Here is a 12,607-nt window from a genome sequence, read left to right on the forward strand (position 1 = left end):
TATATAGAAGGCCGCACCAGGAGCACTTTTAGAGTGTACTTCATTGAATCTACATTTAAGACTATTAAATATGGTTAATGAGATAGGTTTACAGAAGTATCTTAAAGCTGCAAAGAAAGGGAGAGCAGAGGAGAGCTTCAGGAAATACCACAGCTTAGGATCTTGGCAGATAAAGGTAGTATTACTAATGGCAGAGCAACTAAAATCATGGAAGCACAAAAAATCGAAAGTTGAGGAGCACAGATAACCCAGAGAGTTCTAGGGGCTGGAGGGGCTACAGAGACATGGATGACTGAGACTGAGGCCATTAAGCTCATAGTAAGAAATAGACCTTGGGAATACCTGCATCTTCTACCCAGTCAATCTTCAAGTGTTTAAGAGCCTACATATCACCCAAAGAACCACAGGAGCCAACACACCTGACCACTGTTTCACCACCATCAAGAACACTTACTGTGCCATCCCACACCCACAATCTGGAAAGTCTGATCATCTACCTGTACTTCTATTCCCAATACATAGGCAGACTAAAGACCATAGCATCATTGGTGAAGACCACGAAAATATGGTCAAGGGAGTCAGAAGGACACTTACAGGACTGCTTTGAGTTGGTGGACTGGACAATATTCAGGGATTTATCTTCAAGTCTGAATGAATACAGCACAGTTGTCACAGACTTCATCAAAATCTGTGGATGATTGTATGCCTTTGAGAACATACTGGACATTCCCAAAAACAAAAGCTGTGGATGAACCAGGAGATTCATAGTCTGCCGAGGGGTAGATCTGTGGCATTCAAGACCAGTGATCCAAGACTATATCAGACATCCAGGTACAACCAGAAGGCTATCTTAAGAGCAAAGGAACAATTCTGATTGAGGTCAGAGATAGAATTGGATGCACATCTGCTCTGGCAGGGTTAGCAGGCCATTACCTCCTACAAAGCAAAATCTAACATCAAGAATGGCAGTGATCCTTCATTCCCAGATGAGCTCAACTCCTTTTACGCACACTTTGAAAGGGAGCATAAAACTACATCTATGCAAATTCCTACAACATCAGGTGACTCTGTGATCTCCATCTCGGAAGCCAATGTCAGGAATTTTTCATCAGGGTGAATCCTTGCAAGGTGTCAGGCCCTGAGGGTGTACCAGGTAGGGCACTGAGAACCCGTGCCAGCCAACTGGCAGGAGTGTTCAATCTCTCTCTCTGCTACAATTGGAGGTTCCCACCTACTTCAAAAGGGCGACAACCATACGTGTGCCCAAGAAGAGCAGAGTAAGCTGATTCAATGACTACCATCCAGAAGCACTCACATCTACAGTGATGACAAACACGAGGAAATCTGCAGATGCTGGAAATTTAAGCAACACACACAAAATGCTGGTGGAACGCAGCAGGTCAGGCAGCATCCATAGGGAGAAGCGCTGTCGATGTTTCGGGCTGAGACCCTTCGTCAGGACTAACATTAGTCTTCATTAGTCCTGACGAAGGATCTCGGCCGAAACATCGACAGCGCTTCTCCCTATAGGTGCTGCCTGACCTGCTGCATTCCTCTTTACATTGATGAAATGCTTTGAGAGGTTGGTCATGCCATAATCAACTCCTGCCTAAGCAAGGACCTCAACCACAGGTCTACAGTGGATGCAATCTCACCTACTCGCCACTCGGCCTTGGATCACCTGAGCAAAAGCAGTAAAGTGTTCTTTATTGATTACAACTCAGCGTTCAACACAATCATACCCTCAGTTCTAATCAAAAACCTAAAAAGGTGGGCCTCCTGGTGCAAATGGATCCTCGACTTCCTCACTGGGAGACCACAGTGTATGCAGAACGGAAATAACATCTCCCACCTCACTCTCAATCAACGTTGGTGCACCTCAAAGACGTGTGCTTAGCTCACTGCTCTACTCTCTCTATACCCATGACTGTGTGGCTAGGCACAGCTCAAAAACCATCTATAAGTTTGCTGACAACACAACTATTGTTGGCAGAATTTCTGATGGTGATGAGGAGGTGTACAGGAGTGAGATAGATCAGCTAGTTGAGTGATGTCACAGCAACAACCTTGCACTCAATGTCAGTAAGACCAAGGAATTGATTGTGGACTTCAGGAAGGGAGAGTCGAGGGAACACACACCAGTGCTCATCGAGGGATCAGAAGTGGAAAGGGTGAGAAAATTTAAGTTCCTGGATGTCAATATCTCTGAAGATCTATCCTGGGCCCAAAATATTGATGCAATTACAAAAAAGACCCAACAGTGGCTATATTTCATTAGGAGTTTGGGGAGATTTGGTATATCACCAAAGACAGTCGCAAATTTTTACAGACATACCATGGAGAACATTCTAACTGGCTGCATCACCATGTGGTACGGGGGTGCTACTGCACAGGATCGGAAAAAGCTGCAGAAAGTTGTAAGCTCAGTTGTAAACCCATCATGGGCTCTAGCCTCCCCAGAATCTTGAAAAGATGATGCCTCAAAAAGCAGCATCCATCATTAAGGACCCTCGTCCCACAGGACATGTCCTCTTCACATTGCAGCCATCAAGGGGAAGGTGCAGGAGCCTGCAGATCCACACTCAATGGTTCTGGAACAACTTCTTCCCCTCCGCCATCAGACTTCTAAATAGACAAAGAACCCATGAACACCTTCTCACTATTTCTTCCCTTTCTTTTTGTTCAACTTATTAAACTTAATTTTTTAATATTCTTATTATAAATTATAGTTTTTATTACTATGTATTCCAATGTACTGCTGCCATAAACCAACACATTTCACGACAAATGGTGGTGATATTTAACCTGATTCGGATTCAGAGAACCTTTGGTTGAATAATATCTCGAGGAGCTTACCTCTGAATCTTTCTTTCCATGTTGTAGTCATTGTCCATATTGATCACAATCACTCCCTTTCTGCATGGTTGAACACGCCTTGCCTGAGAGGCTACTGGATATTTTCCACACAGTAAGTAATCCAACAATAAACTGAAATGTACTTTGACCATCATTAAAGCATTCACATCCTGCTCGGCTTCTTTGTGGACTAAAATGATTATACTGCACATGTAACAGATGGTAGGCCTTAAATGAAAAAAGAGTCTTGGTCTTGTTTTCTGGGAGGAAGCTTAAATCTTTTTATACTGCTCAGCAATTCCATGAATTCATCAAGGAAGCTAGATAAAACCACTCTTTAAAAACTTAAGTGTGGGAAACTGATATCCTGCAGCTACTTCTCAATTAAATTCATTCAACTTAGTTAAAAGGTGTTTCCCAATATTGGTGCTCCTGTTTACTACCTGCCAAATTATTTCAATGCTGAGGTAACTCGAGAAATGAATTCACAGCATGAAGACCCTCTCATATGCTCACACTTTGATTTTGCTTGCTTCACTAGATGAAATGATGGCATTCAAGTACTCCAATTATCTTTTCAACTCTAAAATTAAGAGTTGACTACATTGCTCTTCATATTTTGAACACTAAATTACTTCTGTTGCACCAAACACCCCAGGTCAGAATGATCAAATCATAAGTGATTACATTTCTTTGGTAACTGGATCTTGAAAATTTTCCTAATGATTACTTCATAACATTGCCTGTAATAATTTAATGGCTATTTATTGTAAGAGTTTAAGCTGACACAGGATGACAGAGCCTGCAGTCTATTATTCATTGTTTCCTCAATTATTTGACATGACAGATCCCCACCTTCTCATTCTCAGACCTAACACAAAACAGTGCTCCATATTGGCCTGTCTGGCGAGGCAGAATTCTTCCACAACTGAGTTTTAAATTGCAGAACTAACGTCCTAAAAAGTATTTTAGAAAAAAACATTAATTCAACATTCCTCATGAAACTGGGATTTTGAAATAGACACGAAGTTATGTAACAGATATCGATGAATATATTGCAATAATTATTTTGAGTTTTAACGTTGATTTTAAACATCTGCCTTATTCATTTTTGCTACCTCTACTCTGAAATTATTACATCACCAAATTTCTCCTCAACCCCAAATAGTATGTTTTTATTGATCCAGCAAGTTATTGTTGATTGGAAACCCAACAAGGGAAGAAAATCTGCTCAGCATTGCTATGTTATTGCATAGAGTTATCTCACAGTGCATTTCCAACTCTAAGTTTTGAAGAACTCTACAGATTTTTTGGACTGCAGGTAAGTGAAGGGTTGAAAGGAATATTTTCATCTTCAGAACACCATAGCCACAAGATGGGACCAGTTTTGGCAGCCATTGAATAGTGGCTGTGTAGGTAGCCTGGGAAATTCCAGTCGGGAAAAGTTATGTATGTATCTACTTCATTATTAAGATCCTACCTAGACTGTGGAATGAATTCTTCAGTTCAGCATTCAACACAATCATCCCTCAGAAACTGATTGGAAAGCTGAGCCTACTGGGCCTGAACACCTCCCTCTGCAAATGGATCCTAGACTTCCTGACTGGGAGATCTCAGTCAGTCCGGATCGGGAACAGCATCTCCAACAACATCACACTGAGCACGGGGGCTCCCCAGGGTTGTGTGCTCAGTCCACTGCTGTTCACTCTGCTGACCCATGACTGTGCTGCAACACACAGCTCGAACCACATCATCAAGTTCGCCAATGACACGACTGTGGCGGGTCTCATCAGCAAGAACAACGAGTCAGCTTACACAGTGGAGGTGCAGTGGCTAACAGACTGGTGCAGAGCCAACAACCTGTCTCTGAATGTGAACAAAACAAAAGAGATAGTTGTTGACTTCAGGAGGGCACGGAGCGACCACTCCCTGCTGAACATTGACGGCTCCTCGGTAGAGATCGTTAAGAGCACCAAATTTCTTGGTGTTCACCTGGCGGAGAATCTCACCTGGTCCCTCAAAACCAGCTCCATAGCAAAGAAAGCCCAGCAGCGTCTCTACTTTCTGCGAAGGCTGAGTAAAGTCCATCTCCCACCCCCCATCCTCATCACATTCTACAGGGGTTGTATTGAGAGCATCCTGAGCAGCTGCATCACTGCCTGGTTCGGAAATTGCACCACCTCGGATCGCAAGACCCTGCAGCGGATAGTGAGGTCAGCTGAGAAGATCATCGGGGTCTCTCTTCCCGCCATTACGGACATTTATACTACACGCTGCATCGCAAAGCAACAGCATTATGAAGGACCCCATACACCCCTCATACAAACTCTTCTCCCTCCTGCCATCTGGGAAAAGGCTCCGAAGCATTCAGGCTCTCACAACCAGACTATGTAACAGTTTCTTCCCCCAAGCTATCAGACTCCTCAATACCCAGAGCCTGGACTGATACCTTAATGTCCTATTGTCTTGTCTATTATTTATTGTAATGCCTGCACTGTTTTGTGCACTTTATGCAGTCCTGGGTAGGTCTGTAGTCTAGTGTAGTTTTTTTATGTGTTGGTTTTTACGCAGTTCAGTATAGTTTTTGTCCTGTGTCATGTAACACCATGGTCCTGAAAAACATCTAATTTTTACTATGTACTGTACCAGCAGTTATGGTCAAAATGACAATAAAAGTGACGACTTGACTTGAAATTGCAGCTAAGGATAAGAACACTTTTGAGTTAAATGAAAATGTACTTCCTGTTAATTGTGAGAATTTTCAGACATCATTAAAGGAGGCCAGAGCCTTGGGAGACGCTGGTAGAGGGCTAGAGGCCTCCGAGTAGATCAAGAGACACAGAGAGGCTGAATGGGAGGCCAGATGTCTCAGAAGAGGCAGGGCTTTTGAGGGGGGCAGAATTAGAGGACCGAAGAGAAGCTGAGGTGAGGTGGGGGGAAGCTAAAAGAACCTGGAGCCCAAAGAGGAAGGCCGGAGGTCTGGAGAGAGAAGTCATGAAGGAAAGTCTAAAAGCCTCAGAAGTGGCCATAGGTGAACCCAGAAGGGAGGCTAAAGATCTCAGAAAGGATCTGAGGGGGAAGCCAAAGGAGAAGCCGATGGGGAGTCCCAGAATGCAAGTGATCTTTTGCAGTGATTGGGTCAGATGAACTGGCAGATTATGGTAGAGATATAGTATCACAGAATCTGCAAATTCTGCAATAATACGATTTAAGTAAGGTCATGGATTGTGAAAAGACTACTGCAAATTAGATCCGATGGTGCTGATCTAAGAGAAGGGCCAACATTTTCCATATAAAAAATTCTAAATCCATCTTTAGAGTCATCCCACTTAAGAATGTGAATAAGGAGTATGACCGTGGAAAGAGGTGAGGTTAGTGAGCAAGACCAGGGCACCGGAGTGGGTTTCCTCGAGTAAGTGGCTGCCATTAGTGACATAGGGGATAATGTTTGGAGCTTCAATCTTGGGCCTGTGCCAAACCTACAGGCCGTGAAGCTTGAGGAATTAGGGCCACGATTTGAGCAATCAGTGCCACAACTGGCTCCTGCCCCATGGAATAAAAAGGTAAACCAGCCTCTTAGGCATTAATTATTGCATTAATGCCTTGTTTTGTAATCATCATATTGATCACCATTTTAAAACAAATATTCATAAAGCATGGTAGCATAAAGATTAGCGCAATGCTTTACAGTGCCAGCGGGAAGATTGGGGTTTAGTTCTCGCTGCTGTCTGGAGGGGGAATTCATGGTCACCTTGTGAACTTGAGGGTGTATTACAGTTACGGTTACTGTTATAGGCATGCTATGTTGGTACCAGAAGCTGGTGGCACTTGCATGTTGCTCAGCACAAAATTTGCCGATTGCTTTGATGCAAACGACCCTTTTCACTGCATGTTTCAACATATATGTGACAAATAAATCTAACTTTTACCTTTAAGCTATGTGATAGATTTGGTACTGAAGCTTCTCATATTTCAAAATAAAAGAAAAAGTGTAAAGCAATTTGTCTATCACTACAGTGTGCCAAGATTCATCTTGTCTCCAGAGAACAATGAGCGATTTGTCATGATGTATTGATTATGGTTTGCAATTTAAAAGAAAACACCCTGAATGCAAATATGTTTGAGTCAGAATGAGGTTACATACAGGTTAGCACTCATGAAATGACACACGTTTACTTTTCATTGTCTCAAAATAGTTTACAGCTGACAGAATATTTTAGAAGTGTAGTCAGTCACCTTCACAATGTTGGGAACATGGAACCCAACGTCCCTGCAGAAAACTTGAATCAAAAGCGTTGTGAGAGTTGCCAGATAGTTTGTTTTTGGGATATTGATTGAAGGTTGAACATTGTTGAGGACATCTGGATGACCACTTTTACTTCTCTTCAAACTAGGGCCGTCAGATTTGTTTTTACTTTTAATTGTGTTTTTTCTTCATGTGTCCTGTTTTGCACAATCTTTCTTTTCCTGTGTGTTGGCTGAAGCTCTTTGCCAGCAAGGCTGTGGCAGGCAGCTTGTCATTGTACCTGTACCTCACAGTATTTATGATATGACAATAAACTTAACTTGACTGCAAACGTTTCACCTGAAGGACATCTCGTTCAGATAGCGCTGTTTATATACATTGTGCTCTCCAAATATTTTCCTTTGATTCCCCCCTAACTTCTAAATCTATTTGATCTGAATTTAGATTTTATCAGCATCAGGCTCAAATTATTTATTACCCCAATATTTGGTAAATGATCATAAAAATCTCAGTATTTTGAGGGAGACTTTGCAGCAGTAGAACAGGCCCTTCAGCCCATCTGGTTCCTGCTGTGTTGCCTCATGAGCTAGTCCCATATGCCCACATTTGGCCTGTAGCCTTCTAAATCTCTCCTATCTGTGGCTTTTAGATGTTGCTAATATGCCCGCCTCAACCACTATTTCTGGCAGCTCATTCCAAATACTCACCACCCTCTGTGTGAAGAAGCTGCCCCGAGTATCCCTTTTAAATCTCTCTTCTCTGATCTTAAACCTGTGCCATCTTGTTTTTTTGTACCCTCTCTCTGGGATAAAGACTACGTGCTTTCACCCTTTGTATGCCCCTCATGATTTCATACACCTGTTAACCCCCTCAGTCTCCTAAATTCCACAAAATAACCTCTCCTTATAACCCAGGCATCCAAGTCCAGGCAACATCCTGGTAAATCTATCTTACATTCTTTCTAATGTAATAACATCTTTCCAATAACAGGGTGATCAAAACTGTATACAATACTCTAAATGCAGCCTCACCAACATCTTATATAACTGCATAATAACTTTCCTTCTACACTCAGTGTCCTGATCCGTGAAGGCCAGCATTCTTCACCACCCTATCTACCTGTGACACCACTTTCAGGGAACTATACAAATACACTGTTAGGTCCCTCTGTTCTTTAACATTCCCCAGAGCACTACCCTTCACTGATTAAATCCTACCATGGTTTCACCTCCCAAAATGCAGTATCTCACACTAATCTGGATTAAAAAGCCATTTGTCAATCTTCAGCCACATGCTTACCTGATCAAGCTCCCCAATCATTTTTCAAAACGTTCTACATTATCACTTGTTTTAGTATCATTTGCAACTTACTAACCATGCCTTGTACAGTCGTGTCCAGATTGTTTATATAAATTACAAACAAAAGTTCCACCACCACCCCCTATTCACATCACTAAACAGTGGTCTAGTTCCTTCAGTTTGAGAAACACCCCTCAACCATCACCCATTGCTTCTTACCACTTTGCCCATTATGATTCCAATCTGCTATCTCCCTGGATCCCATGCATTCTATCCTTCCAGACTAGCATGCCATAAGGGATCTTGTCAAATTCCATGTAGACCACATCCACTGTTCTATCAACCCGTGTACCCTCTTTCAGAGAGCTATGAACTTTGACCACGAGATCCCTCTGCTCAGCAGCACTTGAAGGGTGTTACCTTTAACAGTGTACTCTCTTCACATTCGATCTCCAAAAGAGCAACACTTCACATTTGACCAGGTTAAACACCACTCGGCATTTCTCCACCTATACCTGCAATTGACCTATATCCTACTGTATCCTGTTCCAGTCTGGCATGTTTTTGCCAAACCACCAATCTTCATATTATCTTCAATCTTACAAACTCACTTATCTACATTTTCATCCAGGTCATTTATATATATCACAAATAACAGAGGTCCCAGTATGGATCCCAGCAGAGCAGTGCTTGTCACAGACCTCCAGCCAGAATAAGCCCCATCAACCAATACTCTCTGTCTTCTATGGACAAGCCAATTGTTAATCCAAGCAGCTAATTCACCATGGATCCCATGCATCTTAATCTTCTGAATCAGGCTCCCATGAGAAACCTGATAAAATCCTTACTAAAATTCATACAGACAACATCAACAGCTCCACCTTCATCACCTCCTTGAAATACTCAATCAAGATCATAAGATTCGATTTGCCCCACCCTAGGCATTCCAATAGTCCTTAATTAGGTCGTGGTTTTCTAATAGCTTATATATCCTATCTTTAAGAATCCACTTCAGTGCTTCACCACCGATGTGAAACTCACCGGTCTGTAGTTTCCAGGATTATCCCAGTTTCCATTCTTGAATAATGGGAAATGGTAGCTACTCACCAGTCCTCCATGGCCTCATAATGTCTTGAAGGCCTTTAATACCTCCTCCCTGCAAATTTGTACATGGTCCAAGACAACATCACTCATTTCCCCCATTTCCATAACTTCCTTGAACATTTTCTTCAACTTTGTGAGCATGCAATGTTGGTGCTGAAATGTGGGTCAACACATAAATTATGGGCTGCCTCCAGTACATCCTTGGCTGTGCTGGTTGTTAATGCAAATGATGTTTTTTGCTGTATGTTTTGAAGTACATGTGATAAATAAATCTGAATCCAATCCTTTTCTCCACAGTAAAGACAAATATTCATTAAAAATGTCTCCCATTTGCTTTGGTTGCACACACAGACAGCCATGCTGATCTTTAAGGGGATCTATTCCCACCTTTTTACTCATGATACCTACAGAATCTTCTGTAGTTTTTCCTCACCTTGCTTGCCAGATTCTTCTCAAATCCTCTTTTTGTCCTCTTACACTTATTTCAGTCATCAAAAGATTCACAGGTTCCCAATCACTTCTGCACAGTGTATGCTTCCCTCTTTTCCCTACCCAAGCTCCAATATCTCTTATGAACCATGGTTCTCTAAACCTGCCAGCTTAGCCCTTCACCTTAACAAGAACATATGGATCCTGAACCACTGGAAGATCCCGCCTAATGGCTCCAAACTTTGCACTTCCCTGGTTCATGACCTTAACCTGCTAACCAGCCGTATCCTCTTCCACAACTATTTTAAAACTAATAGAATTCTGGTCATTGGACCCATGAAAAATTTCTAAGTCAGGACTAATTTGTTTCATTCTCAATCGTGCTTATAATTAAAGGGTGCGGTAATGGTCTGCAGAGCTTTGGAATATCGTGAGTCTGTGAGATTGATTATATGGGTTCTTATATAGGTTCCTCTTTTATTATACTCAAACAGGTTAAATTAGCAACTGGGTTTTCTGCTTGTGCACTCATCTGTAAGTGATCTTCCTGTCGATTGAAATGAAATTGCAAACTGGTGAACGTGCAAATGGAAGAGACTAGCCGATGTGATTTACTCTGCTCTGACATAACGTGGAATTAAAATTTTTAGTGCATATTTTCATGTTGAACGAAATACACTGAAGCACTCTAATGAATGAACGTGAATATTTTAAAAGATTTTCTCAGATTAGGTCAAAGCTCGAGAACTAGATGCTATGCATTGAAAGATGCAATTATTCTTAGTGCTAATAACTGTTTTGCCCTTTTATGATTTCAAACACAAATCTGTCAAAATTGCAAAACTGGGTGCATTCTTAGTAAAAAAAAAATCAGTATTTCCCCCTCACTCCTTCCAAAACTAACATAAAAATACTGTACAGCAAATAGTAAGGCAGCTCACAATGGAGACTTGTACATCTAAAGGTAATAATGGAAATAAAATCATTCTACTTATCTGGATATTTGGAGTTTTACGCATGCTTTGAGTTCACATTCTGCACTTTGGAGAAAACTGAAAGTATAAGTCTCCCACATTTGGACATTAAAGACAATGTTATTTAGGAGCTGAATTGATCATGAACTTCTCACCACCTCAGATGCAGTCAGATTCAACACTGGGATAATTACAAGGGGAAAGAAACTAAACCAGAGATAGATGTAATATTTTCAATAGCAGTTTTAAACAGCTTTGAAAAATGAATTGCAAGCATACAATTATGCTGATACTATGTTGTTATTCCTTTCCCACAAAAATGGCCAAGAGAGTTGGAAAGATCAACCATGAAGGGAAATTATTTGAAGTGCAGGCTCCCGATAGAGGTGGAGTAAATTTGGAACAATCATTATTCGTTGGTGCAGAAATATTTCTCATCATTTAGCAAAATTCAATATGTGCTCCTGTTTGAAGAATCATTTAAATCCAGTGCTATTTTGGTCATATCATTGATGTGAAGTTTATAGAAACTTTCTCTTTAGTTCTCTTAAAGATTAGCATCCCTTCATCATCTGAGGCTTCACTCCTTTATTCACAAACCAGCTCGTCAATTCCCACAATTATAATTAGTTGGACCTCACCTCAGGCTACATTTGAGTTACAGAACATTTAACCAATAGGCTTGTATTAGTATGTCTGTATTTATATAGATTAAAACGCAGTATTTAAGTGTAATTACAATGAAAGATTACCTCTGAAACCACAAGAGTAGAGTTCAAGTAGTTCTTGAGTTCCCAGGATATATTGTACATTTAGCTCTTTGACCTAATATTACTGGGTCTTGGTAAATCCCAACTTCTCATTTCTCTGCTGCCCTTCAACAACACATCTATAAGTAAAACTTCAATTCCCATGTGAACAGTAAGAACACACTTTCCTCTCTCGCCACAAGCTCTCCACTCGTCCACTGCCTCATACTTTAAGTCTAACACATCGTACTGAATGAGGAGACACAACTTTCAAACTTAATTGAAATGGTTTCAATTTGAATATATTATAAAAAAAATACAAACAGGCATATGTGAGGTGCAAAAATATTTACATGAATGACACCAAAAATGTGAGTTTACCTTCATGAGTAAAGATAAACTGTTGTGTATTTAATATTTAAGTAATATTTGAGTAGATTTGTATATATATATTGGTTGATTAAGCATTCTTGTACATTTGAATAATAAATTACGTTTATATGTATAAATACGCAAATTGCATTTGTCATTCTGTTATCACAGGATATGTGTACATGTCGCATAAACTTGAATTTAGACTTCCATTTATGGACTCCTGTGTCTTCCTTTAAATCAGTTTAATATTTTGAAATTACAAAACATAACATATCAATACCTTATCTCCCGCCTAGGTAGCCTCCTTCCTGCCGGCATGAACATCCAACTCACTGACCTCTGTTGATACCCCTGCCCTCCACCCTTACCCCCATCCCTATCTATTATTTTAGTCTGGTTCTCTTTCTCTCTCTTTTCCCCTCTCACTATAATCTCTCCCCCCAGCCCTACCTTTCTTTCTCTTTTATTTCCCATAATTCTCCACCTTCCCCTAGCCCATTTCCCTCCAGCTTATCACTTCCCAGCTCTCTACTTTATCCCTCCCCCCACTTCTTATCCCCCCTCGACCATCCCAT

General features: G+C 41.1%; 1 protein-coding gene across 3 annotated transcripts in view; it reads right to left on the bottom strand.

Annotated features, from left to right (window-relative positions):
* The window catches only part of shroom3 (shroom family member 3), a 416,299-nt gene that overhangs the window by 194,182 nt on the left and 209,510 nt on the right, over positions 1-12,607 (bottom strand). Inside the window, exon 1 of one of the 3 annotated variants that reach the window (XM_073065045.1) lies at positions 2,857-2,909. The exons of the other annotated variants lie outside the window; for them this stretch is intronic. Coding sequence (XP_072921146.1) covers positions 2,857-2,894 — 38 coding nt within the window. The 5' untranslated portion in view covers positions 2,895-2,909. Of the gene's footprint in view, positions 1-2,856; positions 2,910-12,607 lie in introns of those variants that run through there. 3 annotated transcript variants of the gene reach the window in all.

The sequence above is a fragment of the Hemitrygon akajei genome, chromosome 13 (assembly GCF_048418815.1).
Source record: "Hemitrygon akajei chromosome 13, sHemAka1.3, whole genome shotgun sequence".
Classification (NCBI taxonomy): domain Eukaryota; kingdom Metazoa; phylum Chordata; class Chondrichthyes; order Myliobatiformes; family Dasyatidae; genus Hemitrygon; species Hemitrygon akajei.